Genomic DNA, 24,744 nt, shown 5'->3' with positions numbered 1-24,744 from the left:
GTCTAACTATACCCCAGGTTGACCTGGGACTCACTCAGTAGTTCCACATGGTCCTTGTACTCACAGTGATCCTTCTACCTCTGTCTCCTTAATGCTGGGATTAAAAGCATGTGCCACCACACATATCTGGGTATTTTATTTTTATGCCATTTGAATTTCTACTTCAAATGTAGATGGCACATAAACATATTGCTTATATCAAGACCTTTAATGTGGAATACATATTTATCCCTATCATATTAGATGAAGTAAGACTGTCAGAAAGACAAGTGTTGCATGCTTTATCTCCTTTGTAGATCCCAGATTTTATATAAACACATGACATGAAAGCAAAAGAGAGGCTAATGAAAGGAAGGAGACTAGGAGGTGGGAGGAGAAAGCAGAGGTTATGTTTGTGGTTAATGGGTCAAAGTACATGCTGTACTTGAGAGAAATTATCTTTAGGAAACTACTTGTACAGTGAATATATGTGCCAATAAAGATATTTAAAATTTAAGCAGAATTTTACTCACATAATACCTAGACATCTCAGAATGCAATCATCTTTCGCAGCTATGTAGCAGTGAAGATGAGTGGAAAATCTTTCTGTAGGAAAGGCACCTACCTTTTCTTGAGCACATGATACCCATGTTTAGTAATTCCACATTTACCATTGGATACATTTTATATTCTCTAATTTGACACTCATCATGATAATCTTAAAAGATGAGCAAATATGTTATATATGGACATCCCTGGTTTATAAGAAAGCCACACACATTTCAAACATAACTATCTTGAAGTGGTACACATGATCAGACCAGGTAATATTGCATATATTGTGGGAAAAATGTTTTAAAAAGTTAGAGCTTGACTAAAACCCAATATACTGTTTCTCTTACCCAACTATGTTTGCAATTTGTGTGCAAGTGATTAGCACATAGACTTCTGATTTAGGGCTGGAGACCACTCAACAAAACGCTCATTAATCAAGCTGGTGTTCGAGCCCTAGACCCCATGGAAAAAGCCAGAAGTCTTGATGGGCCTCTTTAATCCCAGCATGCTGACACTGATGGCAAAATTTTAGGTAGAGACAGGGGAGTACCTTGGAAGTGCATGGTGTTCATAACGAAGAACAGCAGATGGGAATCCAGAGTGCGAATCGACTCCTTCGAATGGGATGGACAGGTGAGGACCATCCTGAAAGGTGTCCTCCCACCTCCACACACACCATGGCACATTATGAACACCAACACGCACAATACTCCTTCTCCCTCTCTCTCTCTCTCTCTCCCTCTCTTTCTCTCACACATACTCAGAAAATTCAAATACAATTAAAAAGATGTTTCTTTTCATCTCAACAAAATAATGAAAAGTTTTAACATTTATAGATGGAAGGTAATATTATAAGACCACTTCTCCTGTGAAGTTTCTGCCGGTCTGATCAGAAGGACAGTTGTAGGAAGAGACACTTTATGTATTATCTATATAACAGCAAGAATAGATTCTTTGTTTCATTATAACCTCTTGGAGCATAAAGTTCCCCATCAATATGATCAGAAAAATTATATGCAAAGTCCTTGACAACTGCTTCCCTTTTGTGTTACTGCAATTAGTTATTAAGACAAAACCAAGAAGTAGCAGGATTGTTTTCATGAACTCATGTTGTATCTTTAGATGGTGATTTTTTTTCAATCCTCAATACTAAGTGATAGCTTCTGATTTGATAATCTGTATCTGACAATTTTTTCAATAGATGCTTCTTAAATGAATGAATTAATAAAATATTTAAGGGCCACTTTCAGTGTAGACTTTTAAAGGAACTTTGTAGAAGTAGCCATGGTTTTCATTTTCATCCTAAAATGTGCTTTATTTTTTTCTATTTATAGATATGATCACCTCGAGATTGTATAGTGTTAGAAATAAAAACTACCAACCTTCAATCTTCTCTGACACATGTGAATATTTCCATTCCAATAGAAAAAAAACTACCTTTTTAATGCACTCAATAATTTATACTCATTGTAATCTGATTGATTTATAAGTATTACCTGTAACAAGGTGTCCAATTTTGCATTCTTCATAAAATAATAGCACTCAGTAATAATTTCATTCTTGATGCACTAAATTTTGGGTTCAATCAAAGTATAAACTAGGCAGAAGCATTTTTTAAGTCTTTTAATTTTTATCATAATTGCAAAATTATAGGGGCACTACCTTGCATTCATCTTTTCCTTGGAAATCATGCAAAACCTGAGCCTTGTAACTGAATTTGTCTTCCTGGGACTTTCACAGAATCCAAATGTTCAGAAAATATTATTTGTTGTATTTTTGTTTGTGTACATTGCAACTGTTGGGGGCAACATGACAATTGTGGTGACCATCATCTGCAGCCCTGCACTGCTGGGCTCCCCCATGTACTTCTTCTTGGCATTCCTGTCCTTCCTGGATGCATGTTTTTCCTCTGCTATGACTCCAAAGATGATTGCAGACTCTCTCTATGAGAAGAAGACCATCTCTTTTGAAGGATGCATGGTGCAACTTTTTACTGAACACTTCTTTGGTGGGTCAGAGGTGATTGTTCTCACAGCCATGGCCTATGACCGCTATGTGGCCATTTGCAAGCCCTTACACTACTCTTCCATCATGAACTGGAGGCTCTGTGGTTCTCTGATGGGGGTCGCCTGGGCAGGGGGCTTTCTGCACTCCATCATACAAATCATCTTCACTTTGCAGCTGCCCTTTTGTGGACCCAATGTCATTGATCATTTTATATGTGACTTGTATCCATTACTAGAGCTTGCCTGCACTGATACTCACATCTTTGGTCTTCTGGTGGTTGCCAACAGTGGATTTATCTGTATTATAATCTTTTCCTTGTTGCTTGTCTCCTATTGTTTCATCTTATTCTCTCTGAGAAATCATAGCTCTGAAGGGCGGTATAAAGCTCTGTCCACCTGTGGGTCTCATATTGCTGTTGTAGTTTTATTCTTTGTCCCATGTATATTTACATATGCAAGACCTCCCACTGCCTTCTCATTTGACAAAATGGTAGCAATATTTTACACCATGTTAACCCCCTTACTTAATCCTATGATTTATACTTTTAGGAATAAGGAGATGAAAAATGCCATGAGGAAAGTATGGAAGAGATTACTGGTAGTTTCTGGTGAAAAATGAAACCTTTTCTAAATAGTAATGTACATACTAAATAAATGAAATTTACTTAGAGAAAACTTTATGGATTGTTCAGTATCTGTAATGAGGTAACGTTGTTCTTCAGAAATACCATGACTTTGGAGGTTATAACATGATGTTTTAATCTTTACATCAGTCATGTCCCCTGACTTGGAAATTCAACATCCTCATGTATAAATTAAAAAGATTGAATTAGATAGATAGATAGATCATAAAAAGCAATTTAAATCAAAATTATATATTGGACTTTTGGCTATTAACTTCATGGTTTGACAAATATATGAAAGATAAATATGTCAAACATTTGAGTCAAAAACATTTTCAAGTTTTCACTTAGGACAGTGATCTCAGTGACTCTGTAGAAAAACAAACATAACTTAGGAAGAGTAGAAAGAAGAATCTTGACTTCTGGTTAAGATGACAAAATAGAAACTTTGCCAGAGAAACCTAGGGGTAAAAAAAGAGGCAAGATAATGTACAATACACTCTTCAACCAAAAAGTTAAAAGTGTGTAAGAAATTATTAACCCAAGTAAGACCCCTGCAGATAAGCATGAGGGAGTTAGGAGCTTCCAGTAAACCTATAATCAGTGGTGGGGCTTCAACCAGAAACTACTAGGAAGTGTTTCTACTCTCTGGGCTCTGCCTTAGTCAGCCAGTGCATAACTACTGGGAAGGGATTCTCCCATTTACACTGGCTTTGCAAAACCAAAATATCAGGAGCATACTTTACCAGCTGAACAGCTCTGTAACACCTGGAGACAACCTCCCCTCTACCATGAACAAGCTCCAGAAACAGAACTTGAGATGTCAGGACACCAAGGGATCTGAACCACCCCCTCTTTCCACAGAATTCAGCAGAGCTGATCTGAAGAACAGACCAATATAGCCAGCTGAGCAGAGCGCATTGTACATCAAAGAGGGAACCAACTTCACATAGGTGAAATTAAAAATGCACCTCAAGGGCTAGAAAGATGGCTAAGTGTTTAAAGGTACCTGCTTGTAAAGCCTGGTGGCCTGGATTTGATTTTCCAGTATGCATCTGTAGTTCATTTGCATTGGCAAAAGGCCCTGACATGCCTTTTTTCTATCTCTCATTTTTTCTCTTTCTCCCCTCCTGCTCTCCTTCTCTGCTTGAAAATAAATTAAAAACAAATGATTTTAAAGACACCCCAGGAGCATGGGGTTACATGCCAAGGGTAGGGGTAGATGCCATTCCAGGATGGCTTCCTAGTAGGGGCAAACAAACAGAAGGTCAGCCTGAAGTAGGGCCACATCATTGTGAGACAAGGCTGAGCATGGGGGTTACCCACCAAGGCTAGACCATTCCAGGGCAGCTCCGTGGGAGGGGACAAACCACGGTAATAGGAAGGGCAGTGTGAAATTGTGAGACCTGGCTGAGCTCCAGGGTTATGCATCTGGCCTAGATGCCATATCAGGGTGGCCACGTGGAAGGGGATAGCCCTAGGGAAGGTCAGCCACCAGCAAGGTCATGTCCTTTTGAGATAAGGCTGAGCACAGAGTTCATGCACCAGGGCTAGAAAAAGTCTAGGGAAGCTGTTGGAGAGGCACAAACCAGTGGAAGGTCAGTGGCGAGCAGCTGACCAACACGGATTCTACTTCTCTCACCAATCCTGCAAGTCCCCCCCCCACCCCAAATATTTGTCTGAATAAGGGCTGAGGCAGAGGACAACTATGTGTGGGCTGCAAGTTCCAGGAGAAACTTGGAGCTGATATCACTCCAAAAAGCCAGACAGCAAGTAAGACTGGAAGAAAAGCGCTCATATTAGACACCATGCAGGCCAGGCCTCCCAAGGTTTTATGCAGATTTGCAGGGAGGTGGCACACACATAAAGGAGATTTTGGTCAGGCTCAAGTGCACCCACCCCAACCCACTGGATAGTTTTCAATTCCATACCTACCATGATCAACTAAGACCAGGCCACCCAACACAGCCTATACAAGAGCTGCTATTGCTGCATCCTCAGTGAGACAACTGATCTTAAGATGTACAGACCCCAGCACAACGAAAATACACACACACACACACACACACACACACACACACCCCACTCAGCAAAGGGATTCCCCACCAGGATTACCTATGCCCACAATGGAAAACTCCAATGAAAGCTTAAAGGACACCCAAGGCAAAGAAGCTCAAAACGAAATGTCAACAAGCATTTTACATTAATTTAATGAAACCATGATCAAATGGGTGGTTGAATGGGGAATGGAAAGAAACTGGACAAAGAATAATCAAGCAGGCACTCTAAGAATGGCTGAAGGAAACAAGAAAATTAGCAAAAAAGAACTCAAATTACAAACCAAAGTTTGTTTCAATGAATTGGAAGAAAAGTAATGAAAAGAACTCAAAGGATAGATGAAGAATATGGAAGATAATCAACAAAAATGACTCAATCTGATGGCTGAAGGAACTCAGAATCAGGAACAGTGTTCCATACATGTCTTTGAAAAGAGATCAACAGAAGGATAAAGGAATTTGAGGAGAATCAACAAATAAATGAGTCATGGGCCAATGAAACAATCTCAGAGAGGACATATCTAAATGCAGGAATGAACTCTTAGAGACAATACAAAGGTCAAATCAAGAAATGAAAATAGAAGCCTGGCATGGTAGCACACGCCTTTACTCCCAGCACTTGGGAGGCAGAGGAAGGAGGATTGCCATGAGTTCAAGGCCACCCTGAGACTGTATAGTGAATTCCAGGTCAGCCTGGGCTAGAGTGAGACACTACCTTGAAAAAAAAGAGAATAAAAGAAATGAAAATAGAGCTGGGTGTGGTGGTGCATGTCTTTAATCCCAGCACTTGGGAGGCATAGGTAGGAGGATCTCTATGAGTTCACGGCCACCCTGAGACTACATGGTGAATTCCAGGCCAGCCTGAGGTAGAGTGAAACCATGCCTCAGAAAACAAACAAACAAAAAAAAGAAAATAGAATTCAAGAAAGAGATGGAAATGTTGAAGAAAGCATAACAGAAAACATAAATACAATAACCCTCTTGGAAGGCTCCCAAGGAAACCTCATCAACAGAATAAATCACATGGAGGACAGAATTTTGAATTCAAAGACAAAACACAATTAGACTGGGACTCCAAAAACATTGTAAAGTTCAAAAAAATCATGCAAACAGAATATGAAGAAACTTTGGAACACCTAAAAATAACCAAATACTCAGATTATTGGCATACAGGAAGCTGAAGAAAAAAGTAGACAAATGGAATGCATGGTCACTAATCCAGTTCAACAGAAAATACTTGAGTAATCCTGTGAACTAAAGAGAACTAAAAGCACAAACATGGGATAGCAGGAAAGAATAAGCCATATAATAAACCAATGTACATTAATGGAAGACAGTAACAGAAACATAGCAAGTGCTGAAAAGTCAAGAATGACTGCAGTAAATACCCATTTTTAAATAATTACTCTTAATAAAAATGGTCTCAATGCTCCACCCAAAAGTCACAGACTTACAGACTGGATAAAAAGACAGATTTGGGCTGGGGAAATGGATTAGTGGTTAAGGCATTTTCCTACAAAGCTTAAGGACCGCGGTTGAGTTCCCCAGGACCCACATAAGCCAGATGCACAGGGGGTGCAAGTGTCTAGAGTTCTTTTGCTGTGGCTGGAGTCCGTGGTGTGCACATTCTCTCTTTCTCTCTGCCTCTTCCACTCTCTCTCTTTCTATCTCTTATATAAATAAAGAAATAAAATATTTTTAAAAAGACAGATTCCTTCTGTTTGTTGCCTCCAAGATACTTACCTCTCCGTAAAAGACAGACACATTTAGGGTAAAAGAATGGAAAATGTTATTTCAATCAAATGAACCATGAAAACAAGCAGGTGTTGGTGTTCTAATATATCTGACAGGACAGATTTCAAATCAACCTTAGGAGATATAAAGATGTACTAATTAAGGGAATAATCCAATGAGAGGAAGTATAATTATAATCATATATGTATTGAACATGGGTGCACCCAGTTTTATTAAACACTACTACAAATTGCAGATTACCCCAAGAAGAGTAGTAGTTGAGTGACGTCAATACCCAGTTCTCACCAAACAACAAATCATCTTAGCCATAAATTTAAAAAAAAAAGAAAGAAAGAAAAGAGGCCTGGGGAGGTGGCTCAGTGTGAAAGGTGCATGTTTGCAAAGTCTGCAGGCTAGGGTTCAATTCCCCAGTACCCACATAAAGCCAGATGTACAAAGTAATACACACATGTGGAGTTTGTTTGCAGCGGCAAGAGGCCCTAGTGAACCTCTTCTCTCTCATGCGCACATGATCTCTCACTCTCTCTGTTTCTCTTTGTATCTCTTTCAGTCTTTCTGTCCCAGTCTCTATCTACCTATTTCTGTCTCTATCTCTCATAAATAAGTAAAATATGAAAAATAAGCATAAAAATCTGAATTAAATAACATAACAAATGGACCTAACTGCAGTCTAAAGAATATTCTATCCTAGTGCTGCATAGTTCACATTATTTTCAGCAGCACATAGAATATTCTCTGAAATAGATTATATAATAGGACAAAGCAAATCTTAACAAATAGTGGAAATCTCAAATTTAAGTCCTTATAGTCTATTTGATCACAATTAGATAAAACTACAAATCAACAGCAAAAAAAGACAATAGAACTTTATACAAATTCATGAAAATTAAATATACTATTGAATGGTGAATTGGCCATTGAAGAAACCAAGAAAGAAACCAAAAATTTTCTATAATCAGATGACAATAAAATAAAACATAGAAAGCCTATGGATCACAATGAAGGCAGTCCTGAGAGGTAAATTTATAGTTTTAAGTACTTATCATAAGAAATGAGATTTGTCATCAACAAATATCCTAATTAATTAATCAATACTATACCTTAAGACATTAGAGAAAGAATAAGCTAACCCCAAAATCCACAGATAGAATAAAATAATGAAGATAGGTACAAAATTCATGAAATAGAAACCAAACACACACACATACACACACACACACAAAGAATCAATGAATGAAAGAGTTTATTCTTTCAGAAGGATAAACAGGATCAATAAGATTATTCACCCTAGCAAGTGAGGTTTAGCTCAGAGATGCAGGGATGGTTCGATGTACACAAATCAATATATCATGAAAATGGTTTCAAAGACAAAAATCACATGATCATCTCAGTAGATACAGAAAGGGCATTTGACAAAATCCAACACTGCTTCATCATTACAGTCCTAAGAATTACAAGTAGAAAGAATGCATATAAGCATAATAAAATCTATTTATGACAAACAGATAGCCAACATTATATTAAATGGGGAAAAACTAGAAGTATTTCTACTAAAATCAGGAACAAAACAAGGGTGAGCACTTACTCAAATTTATTTAATACAGTACTGGCAGTCTTAACTAGAGCAATGACAAAAAACAAATAAATGGAAAGGAAAAATTCAAATTATCATTATTTGCAAATGATATGATTCCATGCATAAAGAGCCCTAAAGACTCTACCAGAAAACTGTTAGAGCCAGCTTTCATCAAAGCAGCAGGATACAAAATTAACACACAGAAATAAATAGTCTTCACATATACCAATAACAAACATGCTTCAGATGAAATCAAGGAAGCACTACCATTCAAAATCATACAGTGGTATTTGAGAGTAAGCCTTTTTGAGATGACATACCTTCATGGTCAAGTTGACTAGATTTGGAATCACCTGGGAGTCACACCTCTAGACCTGTCTTTGAGGTTATTTCTGGAGAGGTATAACTGAGGAGGAAAGATCCATCTCAAATATGGGTAGTATAGGTCCACAGGTGGAGGTCCTAGACTGAATAAAACAAAAATCAAAAAAAAAGTGAGTACATGCATTCCTCCTTCAGGCTCCGTGTTTCAACAAGATGTGAGGAATTCCAACCACTTGCTAACATTATTGTGAACTCCACCATGCCTTGCTTACCAAAATGGTCTATAGTCTCAAAACTTGATCCAAAATAAACACTTCCTCCCTTAAATTTATGTATTTGGTCACAGCAACAAGAAAAAGTTACTTTTAATGGAATATACATCTAATGCCAGCACTGAGGAATTGGGAGTTTGAGGATAATCAGGGCTATACAGCAGGACCCTCTCTCAGTCAAAACAACAACCAGAGCAATAATAACACAACAAAATAACATCCAGCCAACAAACAAAATCAAATCAACAAGTTTGAAGCCATATTTTGGTGCCCTGCAGGTCAGACATTATTTTGTTGAGGTCACAGTGAGTCCTCTTGTATATTTTATGCTGGGTTTGTAAACACAGGGACAAAAAGACAGGTATCTTCAGTGCGTCTCTGGCCTCTTGAAGAAGATAGGCTCTTCATTATAATAAAATAACTAATTACTCGTATGGAATCTAGATTAAGAAGAAATGGAGAAATTCAATAAAATTATTTTAAGTGGCTTTTGCTCCAAGGTGATAAATTATCTCAAAAGCTGCTGACATATCTTTGTACCTTCGAATTTTATATTTTACCAATGAGATATCTAATTTTTTATTATTTACTTAGTTATTTGAGAGAGAGAATGGGCACATCTGGGCCTCTAGCCACTGCCATCGAACTCCAGACACATGTGCCCCCTTGTGCATCTAGTTTATGTGGGTTCTAGAGAATTGAACTGGGGTCCTTTGGCTATGCAGACAAGCACTTTAAGTGCTAAGCCAGCTTCTCCAGCCCATGATATCTAAATTTCAAACTCAATTTTCATGACATTTAGTTAGGAGGATAACTTATTTCCACTTTTTCCTACTATTAATTAGAGTCCAGCTAACTGTGGATTTCATATTGATTTTTAATCTACATGATAAAACACTTATAATTGCCATTAAAGCATAGTTTTATTTTTATTATACCAACTTCCATCACATATCTGATTTTCAACTTTGGATACAAACATTTTTTTCATAACAAAAGACACATTTTATTACTATTTTCCTCTCCTCTTGGACCCCAATATTCAAATGTTCTGCACTTTTGATTTCTTATATTTTTAAGGTTTACTAGAGTTCTGTGGTACTGTCATTCCTGCCATGTGGTTACATGAAGAAACCCAGCATGATCTACAGTGCAGATGCAATCTATACCTTTAGCCAAAGAGGTTTAAGATCTGAATCAGTGGTCACATGGATCAGTGCATAGCTTGAATCATTTTTGGCCACTGGCAATCCCATGTTAATAACTGTGATGAAGCAGTCCCTGGGCTTGAACGTAGTGTACATCTGTGTACTGTGCAGGCATTGCAGACTCTGGATTTTTTAAACTTTGTTGCAACATAAAAAGTCAGCTCTTAAATTTTTCATTATTTGTTTCATGTATGAATATCAAAGGAGTTGGAAAATATCAGGCTGTGGGTGGGCAGTCAGGTGAGGATTGAGAGGGGGTCCCATGGGTTGCTTAGACCCTACGTGAGAACTAGACTTTCTTCAATCAAAGTAATAGCTCTGTACTTCTTCATTTTAAATTTTCCTCTAATCTGCCCTCCCTGGTGGTAGCAATGTAGAAAGCAGGGCTATGTACAGTGTGAAGACCCGTCACAACATCCAATGTGGTGATTAAAGCTTGATGAGTTCAAAGTACAAGCTTAGAGCATGTAGAATTCTGTGTCTATGAAATAAAATTTTATTTTATTTTATCTTATTGGTTTTTCGAGATAGGGTCACACTCTAGCTCAGGCTGACCTGGAATTAACTATGTAGTCTCAGGGTGGCCACCAACGAGTGGCAATCCTCCTACCTTTGCCTCCCAAGTGCTGGGATTAAAGTCGTGTGCCACCACTCCCAGCTCTGAAATAAGATTTTATTTTATTTATTTATTATCATTACTTTTTAGACGGATCAAGACAGAGAGAGAGCAAAAGAGATTATTGGCACGTTGAATTCCAAATGCTTGCACCACCTGGTGGGCAAGTGTGACCTTTTACTTGCCTCACCTTTGTCCTCCGGCTAACGTAGGAGTGGACAGTCAAACATGGGTCCTTAGGCTTCGCAGGCAAGTGTTTTAACTGGTAAGCCATCTCTCCAGCCTGTGAAAGAAAATTTTATACATTACACTTGATGTGGTCAAGAAAGTACTGTTCTTCCTGTTTAATGTGATCATAGATGTGTGCCCGATTATTAAAGTTTACAAAAAAAAAAAAAAAAAAGCTTGTTAAGCAGTAACCAAGGGCTTCCTGGTAAATGATGCAGCATCAATGGACATGACATAAAAAGAGAATAAATGGTACCCAGGAAACTTCATAGCATCATTTCAACTTAAGCATGAGGGCTTAAGGTTGTCCTCTCTGTTCACTATTCTAAATGACCATCAGTAAATCACAATGTGTAACTATTTCAGGATTTTATATATTCTATAATCAAAGTGCTCATTGTTTTACATTCCACCCATAAATAGGGCACCTATAAAAGTTTTGGTTCTCTTTACATGCCCCAGGAGAGGGAGAATGTGTTTTATAGATAATATTTCTGATGAATTTTTAGCTATACACTATTTACTCTCATAATGAAAAAAACCCCACATGTTTACAGAAAATGATCAACCAACTCTAAATTGTACATGCTATGGGTCCATGTTGTAAATGAAGCTTTCTAAAAATGTAGGAATATTGAAAGAATTGTTCTATCAGAACATGTCTTTAAGCTCTGCTTTGTTTCACTTTTGCTAGAGTGAATAATGAAAAGTCTAAAGAATATAAGAAATTACCAAGCCATATGTTTCTGGAAACCTTTTAAAACAACAATTTAATAAATAATGAAGATGGGATCTTAAACCAGTGGAAAATTGTGGGCCACTGGATATATTCTTGAAGGGTTAACTAAAGCCTCAGATAATTCATGCTTACATGTCCTTGGCTAAGACTTCTCCATTTTGCTTCACTATATTATTTCAACTTAAAGAAGCTACACTAATTTTTATAATGTTACAAAGATATTTCTTATATTATCTGCCCTAGTTTTCACAGTATAACCGGTGTTTTGAACAGATGCAGATAATAGAGAAATCAACAGGCAGGGCAAAGAATAAAGTCGGGGATGCTCAGGAAGAGTTTGAACTGAGAACCAGAGAGTAAAACTGTCACCCTCTGAATACTAAATAAATACAGATATTTAACAAATTCCATGTCATGTACACTGTACTCTATGTCAGGTTGCTCTTCAGTGGCAGGAAAAATAAATTTTAAATTAAAAGAAAAACCTACATACCTGAAATTCATAGGCTATTAAAATACTGGTGCTTCTAGGAACCACTATTCATAAATTTTCTCATGAATCACTTACTTTTCACAATTTCCAGTGTTGTGTGAATAGATACAAAATGCATGGGATGCTTAACAGCTGTAAAAAGGAACAACCATTTTTTGGTATGGACCCTTTCCCTGGGAGTGCTTTTAAAGTTTTCCCTCAAGCAACAATCTAAATGCTATGATCTCCTACATTAAACAGATCCACACATCAGCTTTCAGATAAAGTGAAGAGAAAAATTCTTTCAACCTATAGAGACTGTATTTTCACCTTTAAGAAAAGTGTGTGTGTGTGTGTGTGTGTGTGTGTGTGTGTGTGTGTGTGTGTGCCTGTGTTGGTATGCATGAGGAAGAGATGGTCACTTCAGGTGTAGATCCTCATCTTCCACCTTGCGTGAGGGGCAGTCTCTTGGCGTTCATTGCTGCATGCATGGACCAGCTTGCCTATGAGCTTCCAGGGATTCTCCTGTCTCTCCCTCCCATCTCACCATTACAGTACAGTGATTACAGAAGTGAGCTGCTGTATCTGATTTACCAGGGATCTCAGAATCCAAAGTCAGGTCCTCATGCTTATGCAGCAAGGGCTTTACCACCGAGCCTTCTCCAGATTCCCAGACTTCTAGTTCGAAAGTTGTTACTCAAGCAAGCAGAATGGCTCATGCCTGTAACTGTTCCTCTTTGGCATCTAAATCAGGAGGACTGACATGAGTTCTGGGCTAAAAAGAGAGGCCTTTTCTCAAGAAAACAATATAAAAATGTTGCACATTCTTAAGATTTTTTTGAGGTAGTAAATAACATTTCAGTTAAAATACATCCCAATTATTTTATATAAAATATTTCCTTGCTAGTGTATTTACAAACAGCACATGATATCCTTTATGGATTAATAGATTATTTCTCACAGAACTCAACTCTCACATTTAGTAAGTACACAAGACTGCTGCCTAAATTCTGCAAAGAGATGCTCTATCCATCCATCATACAGAGTCTTTATTTCTCAAAATGATGGGATGTAAAGTCATTATAGCAACTCAAGAAAAAAATTAAAAGGAATAAATTGAACTGGAGGCTTATAAAAGTTTTGCAAATACTTGAACAAATGAAAACACATACACAATTGTGCCTTGAGAATTCATGTGGCCAGAAATTTTGAAAACACTAGGGAACTAACACAGGTTTGTGACCTCTCAGGGAATCCTCTTTAAATTTCAGTTGTAATCAAGGAGGAAACTTTGGCTTCATTTTTCTCTTACCACAAACCCATGTGAAAAGAGCACTTGAGAAGCAATGGCCGCTCTCCTCCTCACCGGCCTGAGCAGTGCTCAGCTGAAGTAAAGGTTGGGTATCACCACCGCCTGTAGGTCACCACTGAATGAGCTTCGCCCCATCGAGAAAAGAATAGGAAATGACTATTTTCCTATTTTTCACAGACCTTATAGATGATGAGATTTATAGATATACTTTGCATTTTCAGAGGTGACTTAAATTCTGATAGAGTGCTTCATTGGCTTGTGTGGTCAGCTATTGTGCATCATTCATGTGGGTGTCTTACTTCCTCACTGTATGCACTTAAGCAAGTCACATACACTTCGGAGCTCAGCTGCCTCAACTTCAGTAGGATTGTGTGATCAAGGCCAATGGATAAAAAGTGAGTACAGGGACACATGTGGAGCCCCAAGCAGAGCACTTGACAGTGGTAAGTGCCCCCACACCCCAAAATGGTCAGCTTTGAGATGCAAGCTTCCACTCTTTCCCTTACTTCCTCCTTCCCTCCGGCCTCCCTCCCTTACTTACTTACTTACTTCCATCTTGCTTCCATTCATCTTTCCCTTCCTTCCTTATTCACCATCCTTTTTTTTTTCCATTCCTTTGAACACCTATTATCAGTCTAATGAAATTCAACCTATATTCAACTTTGAATCTTCACACTGAAACAGAGTAACTCAGAAATGTACCAAGTGGATATTTTTCTATCCCTCTGATACTAATTATCTGATGTGTAGAAATATATTCTAGTTTATCAATAAATTCGCCCACATTTTGATTGAAAAGTAGTGTGATTTGAGCATGTATAAAGAATGCTGATGTAGCAGCATGGAAAACTGTGGTACTTCTCCACACGACATAGCTCTTGGTGGAGAATATAAAATGCATTATTTCCGTTACTCCACACTAACTGATGGCACAGGGATGGACATTAAGAGGTCAGCAAAGGTAATGCAAATCATTAAGTTTGATTTTGTCTACTTTTGTCATAAATAGCATTAGGTTCCCACAGAATATTCAGGAAAATCTAAGCGACTAAAGCTCTGAACTGCTTTAGTGCTGGTTACTATGCTTGCTCTCTTTCTTTTAAAAAGGGATGAATGATTAAGAAATGATTCAGAAATGAGAAGGTTCAAACATTTAAAACATCCATTAGCAAGGCAATGAGAGAAAATATTTCATAATTGAAAGAATATTAAAATTGAAATATTGGGAAAATCAGCAGATATACACTGAAGAGAGGGGAATGGATTAGTAATCTAACAGGAACATACATATATCTCAGAAAGTCAAGAAAAGGAATTTTCCTAGCTACACAGACCAACGAAAATGAATGTTTTACTGATGTAGACAATCCTATATCAAAAACTATGCTGTTAAAATGCCTAATCTTTTTTTAAATATTTTTTGTTCATTTTTCATTTATTTATTTGAGAGCAACAGACACAGAGAGAAAGACAGATAGAGAGAGAGAATGGGTGCACAGGGCTTCCAGCCACTGCAAACGAACTCCAGATGCATGCGCCCCCTTGTGCATCTGGCTAATGTGGGACCTGGGGAACCGAGCCTCGAACCGGGGTCCTTAGGCTTCACAGGCAAACGCTTAACCACTAAGCCATCTCTCCAGCCCAAAATGCCTAATCTTTGATGTCTTTTGATATCTATTGTTGTTTTCTCTATATCATGTGATAGCAATTTGTAACAGTTTTATTTTCATAATTATTTCCATTTTTTAAGTTTTAGATATTTCTTACTTTTCAGTATTTTTGACATCCTATCATTTGATGCAAAATTTCCTCATTTTTAATTTTTAGAATAAAATCTTAGGGATGGAGTTACTAATGTAAGGAATATAAGCATGTTGATGGTTCTGGAATTATTTACCAACATGTCTCTTGAATGGAGTACTTGAATGAACCAATCTCATTGTAGCTAGTACAGTTTTTAAAGGATTGTTACTGTGTGTGTGCATGTTCATGTATGTGTGAGTAGTCATGTGAGTGCATGTTATATCTATGTGCATTTGCATGTGGAGGCCAGAGGACAATGTTAGATGCTATTCCTTAGGAGCCATTCATTTTACTTTTTGACAGGCTCTCTCATTGGCCTGAACCTTATCAATTTATCTGGCAATCTGGTCAGCAAACCCTAGGGATCCATCTGTTTTTACTTCTCCAGCTCTGGGATTATAAGTACTTGCTAACATGTTTGGCATTTTAAGAGGTTTCTGAGGACCAAACTTATGTTCTCATGCTTGCATGGCAAACATTTTGTTGGCTAAGCTATTTCCCCATGTCTCTATATTTGGTTTGAAAAAAGACATGTTTTCTTATGATTGGCTGTGTTTTTCTCCTTAGTTTGTGTGTATAGGTACTGCTGACATCAATATTTACATATTCCTTATGGTTCATAGCTTTCAGAGTGACGGATTTGGCTTCCTATGGTGGTACAAGTTAGTGACGCCAGCAGCTGGGTGGCAGATACAGGAAAATCAAAAGTTAAAACATCCTAGACTACATGGTGAGTTTGAAGCCACCCTGAAAAGAATAATCAATTTGTCTTTCATGAACAAAAAACCTTGAGATGTGGTAGATTGTTCAATGGCACATAGCTATTGCACATAAAATTACTTTGTAGACTTTTTAATAATAGAAAATAAATATTTTTCTACTTTAACAGTTTGTTTGATCTAATTATAGATGGATAGAAATAATATAGAAGGTATCTTACTGATTTAGTTTCATTTGGTATTGTAATACTGTATTACTAGGATTACATTTATCAAGATTTTGAAATAAATATGGATACACTACTGAGATAAATATCATTTTATTTATATTTAGCTAAATTTTCTCTTCATATCCTTATGTGTTGCAATTTTCAATCCACGTAACACACTGTCATTAGGTTAATTTTCTTTTAAATAATTCAAGGTGTGGGATAATTATTGGTGACTAGACTATATACCCTATATTTTAATGTGAATTTTGGAAATTGCTTTGTTGGAAAGATGAAGGTGTCATTTTGTAACAAATGAAAATATTGAATTAGTACATAAAAATAAAAAACAAGATGAACTGAATATTTAGATTAACATAGGCCTTGTTTCTCTTTGTGCTTCCCACTTAGTTTGGTATTCTTTGTACAATGAGGCTATCTGAAGCAGGATGTGCTGCCTGTGGGTCCAAAGGACATGATACTCCATCCCTGAATTCTAAGGACATTCACAGTTCAACATTTAAAGTGTACTGTGTTATTGCAAACCATAAAAAAAAATGTCTAGCATTTACGTATAAATATGAAGAAAATACAGGCTTTGGCCATGTGAAAAGAGAATTACAATTTAAAATATCCTCTTTGCATAGGACAACTTATCATTAAAAATAATCTTTTTTTTTTTTTAGCTTCTGAGACCATGATTATTTGATGGTTGACTGATCTTTCTTAGGTAGATTTTGTGTGTGGATATAGAATTCATAAAGTAGATGCTAGTGAGAAACAGGCCTGAGAATATCATGGAAGCAGTTTTTAAAAATTTACATAAAACATAAAAAACATAGAAAATTGTATCTGTGTAGCAGTCATTAAATTCAGGTTGTTTTTCCTTCTCAGGAAAAACATATTATTCTTTTATTTATATTTAACAATATATGTATGTGTATCTATGCATAACTATGAAGAAAATACTTAACAAGCTTTGGCCATGTAAAGAGAAATTATATATATATATATATATATATATATATATATATATATATATATACACACACACACACACACACACACACACACACACACACGCATGCATGCACATATATGAACATTATATTTTACTGGTACATTTCAGTTGTGTACCTAATCAAAATGAACTCAAGACATGGTATGTACACCTGGAAGATTCTTAGAAGAACTTTTCTGCATAAAGTAGCTGAGCTTTCAAGTGAATTGGGACTAGAATTGATAGTAGAATTTCATCATAAACAGCATTTTCACATTTGACCCGCCTGGCCATCCTTGGAGAGGAGCAGGTAAGCTCTTTATGAACATATGCTTAATAGTTTCCTTGTGTAAATTTCACATTATATATTTTAAAGAAGTATATTAATTCAAACAAGGTAACTTTGTAAAAATAATTGGAAAATAATTTTAAGACTAAAAATGTATTGAATCTGTTGATTCTCTTCCTTGCCAATGTGACTGTCACCAATTTTCATATGTAGGTGATATCATCATTGCCTGTTGTTCTTTGTGATTTTCTTTGTTGTCTCACTGACACATGAACAAAGTAATAGGATGTACTAACCTTTGTAGATGGGTTCAGAATATAGAATGACTATATTATGAAGTTTCTGGTGGAAAAGAAAAATCTCTACTACTTTTCCTATTGATGTCATAGAGAAATCACTCATGTTTGAGCCAGAGACTTTGTTAAAATCCCAGATGACTGGTTTAATATTATTTTTACCTTGAATTTACCATTTCACCAATAAAATAGCAGCAATAAACCTACCATGTACTGTTAGTGAGTCAGACAGTCCTGAACAATGCTGTTTTTTATATTATCTCTCTTAGTCATGATTTTCCAAGAATGATTTCCAATAACTCCCTTCAATAAACTAATATTTTTATTCTCAGTGGTAATAAATTTTAAAAAATCACAATAATTTGCCCAATAATGCAACAATTTGTTGATATTGCTATAAAAGGGTTTGAAGAAATATTTTTCTAATGATTGCATCATGACTATACAGGCATTATTTTCATTTATGATCACAATTATAAAAAATGAATTAAGAGTGAAATCTGTGCTGGAGAAATGGCGTAGAAGTAAAGACCTTTGCCTGCCAAGCCTAAGGAGCCAGGTTCAATTCTCCAGTACCTACGTAAGCCAGGTGCACAAGGTGGCACATGCAACTGGAATTCATTTGCAATAGCTAGAAGCCCTGGTGTGCCCATTTTCTCACTCTCTATCTCTCTTTCTGTCTCAAGTAAATAAATAATTAAATAAAATATTAAGAAAGTGAAATCTCAACACTTTGAACATGTGCATAACATATAAAGCTAAATATTTTCTCACACACCTTTATCTCTCTCCCCTCCCCTGTCTCTCTCTGCCCTGGAATTCATTATGTAGTCTCAGGGTGGCCTCAAACTCATAGCAATCCTCCTACCTATGCTTCCCATGTGCTGGGATTAAAGGTGTGTGCCAGCCTGCCTGGCTACATTTCTCTTTTATAAAGAATAATTACTTATTTCACATCTCAAACCATTTCAAACTTTTAAGGAAATATGAAAATGTGTGCAAAGATTTTCAAGTACATCCCAAATTCTACCTTGCTTCCCCATCTACTGACAGATAAGGTTGTACTTGTGTCATTAAAAACTGCTCTTCCCCGACACAATCCATGCAGATGGCAGACATGGTTACAAGTTGTCTTTTTGCTCAAAAATTGGACATGGTTTCTTGTTGATTTTCAATATTTTACTTCAGGAAGCCACTAGAGAAGAAAAACTGACACTTGGAAGAGAAAACACTTCTTTGCTCCCCTGCAGATGGATGATCCTTCCCTGTTCTGAAAATTGTGCCTATTTTAAATGTTTTAATACTGTATTTCCAAAGCACTTACACTTTATTTTCAATAACTCCCTTAAGTAAACTTCTATTACTTTTTCGCAGTGTTAATAAATTTAAAAATATCACAATAATTTGCTTAATGATGTACCAATTTGTTGGTATTATTATAAAATGATTTGAGAAATATTTTGCTAATAATTGCAGATTCATATCAACAGAATTTCCTTTCACCTTCTCCATGTGAATCATGGAAAACCAGAGCTTTGAAACTGAGCTCATTCTCCTGGGACTTTCACAGAATCCAAATGTTCAAAAAATCATATTTGTTATATTTTTGTTTGTGTATATTGCAACTGTTGGGGGCAACATGATAATTGCAGTGACCATCGTCTGCAGCCCTGCACTGCTGGGCTCCCCCATGTACTTATTTTTGGCATTCTTGTCCTTTCTAGATGCATGCATTTCTTCTGTCATCACACCTAAGATGATCGTGGACTCTCTCTGTGAGAGGAAAATCATCTCCTTTGAGGGCTGCATGACACAACTCTTTGCTGAACATTTCTTTGCCACAGTGGAAGTGATCGTCCTCACGGTCATGGCCTACAACCGTTATGCAGCTATTTGCAAGCCCTTACACTACTCTTCCATCATGAACTGGGTTCTCTGTGGTTCACTGATGGGGGTCGCCTGGGCAGGGGGCTTCCTGCACTCCATCATACAAATCATCTTCACTTTGAAGCTGCCCTTCTGTGGGCCAATGTCATTGATCACTTCATGTGTGACTTGTTCCCATTGCTGGAGCTTGCCTGCACAGACACATCTTTGGCCTTTTGGTATTTGCCAACAGTGGGTCTATCTGCATCATAATCTTCTCCTTGTTTCCTATGTAGTCATCTTGTTCTCTCTGAGACACCAAAGTTCTGAAGGGCGATGGAAAGCTCTGTCCACCTACGGATCCCACATTGCTGTTGTGGTTTTGTTCTTTGTCCATGCATATTTATATATGCACGGCCTACATCTGCTTTCTCTTTTGAGAAAAAGGTGGCTGTATTTGATGCCATCCTCACTCCACTGCTCAAACCTATGATTTATACTTTCAGGAATAATGAAATGAAAAATGCCATGAGGAAAGTGTGGAAGAGATTGATGGTGGCTTCTGTTAAATCTTAAAATATTACAGTTACAAAATTTAATGAAAAAATAAATCAGTATTTACATAGAGAAGCATTTTGTGCTTTGTCCACTATCAGGACAAATGGGATGATTCTATAGAGAAAGCATTATTGTTAGGGAGTAAGAAAATTATGCTCACATGTTCACTATGAGTTGAGTACTCAATATTATCAAAAGAAAATTAAAGTGAATTCAGTTTTATGCTCTCACAAATCTAATGAAGTATTGGAAAAATACTTCATCTATGAGAATGCTGCACATTCACATTATTTTAATAAAGCCTTTATTAAGAAATAAATATATGGTAGAAATTTGGAGAAGAAATCTAGTCTTACTTAGTGAAACTAAGTGAAAATAAAATTCTGGGCTGGAGAAATGGCTTATTGGTTAAGGCACATGCCTGTGAAGCCTAAGCACCCAGGTTAGATTCTTCAGGTCCTACATAAGCCAGATGCACATGGTGGTACATGTGTCTGGAGTTCATTTGCAGTGGCTAGAGACCCTGGCATGCCCATTCTCACTCTTTCTCTCTATTTCACTCTCCTTCTCTGTCTTCAGTAAATAAATAAAGATAAATCTTTAAAAAAGAAAATGAAATAAATTTCTGTCTAACATTGTGATACATCATAGTGCAGAATTACAAAGAAAATTGCAGGTAGAATCTGAACTGTAAGTGTTCCTGTAGAATTTATTTTTAAGGTTCGACTTTAATTTATGGTATAGAATTTGAGTTGTCACCTGAAATTATTGGCAGAAAAAATATGACTAGTCATGGGGCTTGAGAGATTTTTTAGTGGTTAAGGCACTTGCCTGCAAAGCCTAAGGACCCAGGTTCCATTCCCCATCACTCATGTAGTACAGATGTACAAGTTGACACATGTGTTTGGAGTTCCTTTGCAGTGGCTGGAAGCTGTGGTGCATGCTCACTCTCTCTCTCCAATAAATAAATAAAATATTTTAAAAATATATAATTATCCTAATCTTATTCTGGATGAGTTTCTTATCAGCTATGGGTTCATATTCCATATAGAAATACCCATAGGCATCTTTTATTCTAGAGCAATCAAATACACTTCTTAGATATCACTTTACTGGCAATACCATTCAAGGATGCTGATGTAACAAACTAGCTTTTCACACCCTAACACAGTGTGGTGGTTTCACTCAGGTGTTCTCATAAACTTAGGTATTCTGAATGCTAGGTTCCCAGTTGATGGTAACTTTGGAATTAGCACCTCTTGGAGGTACTGTATTGTTGGAGGTGGAGTTATGGGTATTTTAGCCAGTTTCCCCATGCCAGTGTTTGGCATACTCTCCGTTGCTATTGTGCACCTTATGTTGGTCAGGGGGTAAAATACACCCTCTGTTCATGCCATTGTTTTCCCTGCCATCATGGAGCTTCCTCTCAAGTCTGTAAGCCAAAATAAATCTCTTTTTCCCGAAAGCTACTCTTGGTTGGGTGATTCCTGCCAGCAATGCAAACCTGACTGCAACGCATGGGAAATAGAACCCAGAGAAGCAAAAGTTAAGAGTAGTAAATCCCTTGGGCTGGAGAGATGGCTTAGCGGTTAAACGCTTGCCTGTGAAGCCTAAGGACACCGGTTCGAGGCTCGGTTCCCCAGGTCCCACGTTAGCCAGATGCACAAGGGGGCGCACGCATCTTGAGTTTGTTTGCAGAGGCTGGAAGCCCTGGCGCGCCCATTCTCTCTCTCTCCCTCTATCCTTCTCTCTGTGTCTGTCGCTCTTATATAAATAAATAAATAAATAAATAAATAAATAAATAAATAAATAAATAAATAAAGAGTAGTAAATCCCAATTTGCTCTATAATATTAATATTCTTGCCTTCGTATATCCAAATCAGAATAATGATATTCAAGTAATTATCAGTAGAGATCATTAATATTTAAACATATTTTATGTCAGTTTTGTAGTTATTTTTGTTAGTCTCAAGTTGTCAAGTGGCATCTTCAGGAAATTTATTTTAGGGAACCATACTTCTCCCCTCATAAACCAGCAGTACTAACAGGCCAACTGAATTTCATGGGCAAAAGAAAACTAAAAACTACTTCATTTCTCCTTAAATTTATATGCCAGCACCAACGTAGGTGAGCATGAAGCCTTTGCACGGGGCTTTGCTGAGCTACCAGAGGAAAACCTCTGAGGAGGGTCTGTGTCTAAATGGTATCTGTACAAATTGCTCGTGTTTCATCAGACTGGATGTACACCAAAGGCATGAATGTTTCCCTGGTGATTTCCACTTTTCCTTGTTTTCCATCATCTCTCTACTTCACAGCAGTGCTATGGCAGGGCGTTTGTAGATCAGAAGACAAACTCAGGTGCCTGTCTTGACTTCTACCTTGTCTTTTATTGTTCACTCCTGAATTTTCCAGGCCAGCTGGCCCACAAGCTTTGAGGGATTCTCCTGTCTCTGCCTCACATCTTGCTGTAGGCACGTTGGAATTACAGAATAGAACTATTGCTTTAATTTCTATATGGGTTTAGGTAACTAAACTCAGATACCATGGGGCTGCTTCATATCCTTTCATTTTACATAGAGGTTCTGATTGACAAATAATTTATTCCTAAGAATTAGAAATAAAGATCTCAGACCGCTGAATCCATTCCTTTATGATACTATAAATTGAGATGTTTGAAACCAAAGAACAAAAGAAACATTATTCTGTCCACAATGGAGTAACCAATACAGATTTGTTTCTCCTCCTTTATACATAAAATTCAAACATATTTTGTTATTTTAATCTCCAGTATTTTATAGTAAATCATTATATCCAATAGAGGAATAAACAAATACTGAGAAGCATTTAACTAGTTTTCAATGCTACTAGTTTAAAGATTGGAATATTGCAAGGTTCTCTTGAAAAGAGTAGTTACTTTAATTTTCCATTTCATTTTCTATGTTGACTTTGGTTAAACATGGTGAAATGCATTCTAATGTTATTTTTTTGTATCTTAGGTAATATGACTATGGATGAGTGCTAAGTTGATGTATTGTATACACTGTAGACATTTCAGTAATTTTGAGGAACATATTGTAAGAAATTTCAGGAATAGAATGTAAAAATTAGGAAATTTAAATGTGTTGAATATCTAGAAAATTGCAATAAGAATCTGGTTCCTTACTTAATGAATGCAATGTTTCATAAGTTATATTTTGTGAAAGCATAAATTATATAAAATCAGTTCTTCACTCGAAATCTTGAAATGATTCACCTACCAAATTATATTTGTTCCTACCTTGGGTCATGGCTCTTTTGTACCCAATTCTGTCTCATCCCATAAGTAGGCTTCCATCTTTATCTGTTGGTTGAAATATTATTCTTGGGCTGAAGAGTAGTGTTCAAGGCACTAGCCTGTAAAGTTTAAGGAACCAGGCTGGATTCACCAGAACACGTGTAAGCCAGCTGCACAAGGTGGTGCATATATCTGAAGTTCATTTCCAGGGCTCACCCATTCTCTCTCACTCTCTCTCTCAACCTCCCTTTTTGAAAAAATATGGATTCAAAGATATTCACATAAGATGTGTAATATAAACAAGGAAATTAATCTTTAATGGAAATTGGAAGATACAAGATAATATGAGAAGTTAGCCAGACTCTAGATCATCCATAAAATTAAAAAACAAACAAACAAGGAACCCTCTTAGGCAGACTATGAAAACAAGAGTTGAAATGTAGATATATTTTCATTGGTAAAGGATAATATTTGGAGGTATAAAAATATGGCAAGAGCTTTGATTAAGATTAATTCCTCACCTCCAAGCAAAAGCCAATCAGAGTAATTTGATTAAATTTAGCTAGTTTTTGTAAACTATATGCCAAACAGATTTTTAGCTTATAATGAAGAACTTACCTCCTTCAAGGTGTCCAAGACTGACTGAACCACGTGCCTTTCTGTTGTTGCACTTAGGAACACTGTGTAAAATATACTAGGAGGGACTCACTGTGGTCCCCCGGAAACACAGACTGACCTGCAGGGCATACTGGATATGCTGTGGACATGCCCACTATTTTTGTTTGTTGGTTTTAATTTGTGTTTGCTTTTGAAAAGATTCCACTCTGTGTGGCTCTAGCTGTCTTCACACTTGCAATCTATGTTTTTAGCTTCCTGAGTGATGGGAATTCAGACATGTGCCACCATTATCAGACATTAATTTATGTCTTAGGGAAGATAGACAATTTTGAAGCATTTCCTCTCAAGTATATCATAGGATATATACATAATTAGATGTCTATCTTCAG

At 36.9% G+C, this 24,744-nt stretch overlaps 1 protein-coding gene and 1 pseudogene across 1 annotated transcript; both read left to right on the top strand.

Annotated features, from left to right (window-relative positions):
- Positions 1-2,217: 2,217 nt before the first annotated feature.
- LOC123463588 (olfactory receptor 4C15-like) lies at positions 2,218-3,159 on the top strand. Its single transcript, XM_045159781.1, has one exon. It carries the CDS (start codon positions 2,224-2,226, stop codon positions 3,157-3,159), a length of 936 nt encoding a protein of 311 aa, XP_045015716.1. The 5' UTR covers positions 2,218-2,223.
- Positions 3,160-19,557: 16,398 nt separating this feature from the next.
- Positions 19,558-20,480, top strand: LOC123457679 (annotated as a pseudogene).
- Positions 20,481-24,744: the final 4,264 nt, after the last annotated feature.

Source organism: Jaculus jaculus, chromosome 1 (genome assembly GCF_020740685.1).
Source record: "Jaculus jaculus isolate mJacJac1 chromosome 1, mJacJac1.mat.Y.cur, whole genome shotgun sequence".
NCBI lineage: Eukaryota > Metazoa > Chordata > Mammalia > Rodentia > Dipodidae > Jaculus > Jaculus jaculus.
The sequence above is the reverse complement of the archived record's forward strand: the minus strand, read 5'-3'. Positions and strand labels throughout refer to the sequence as shown.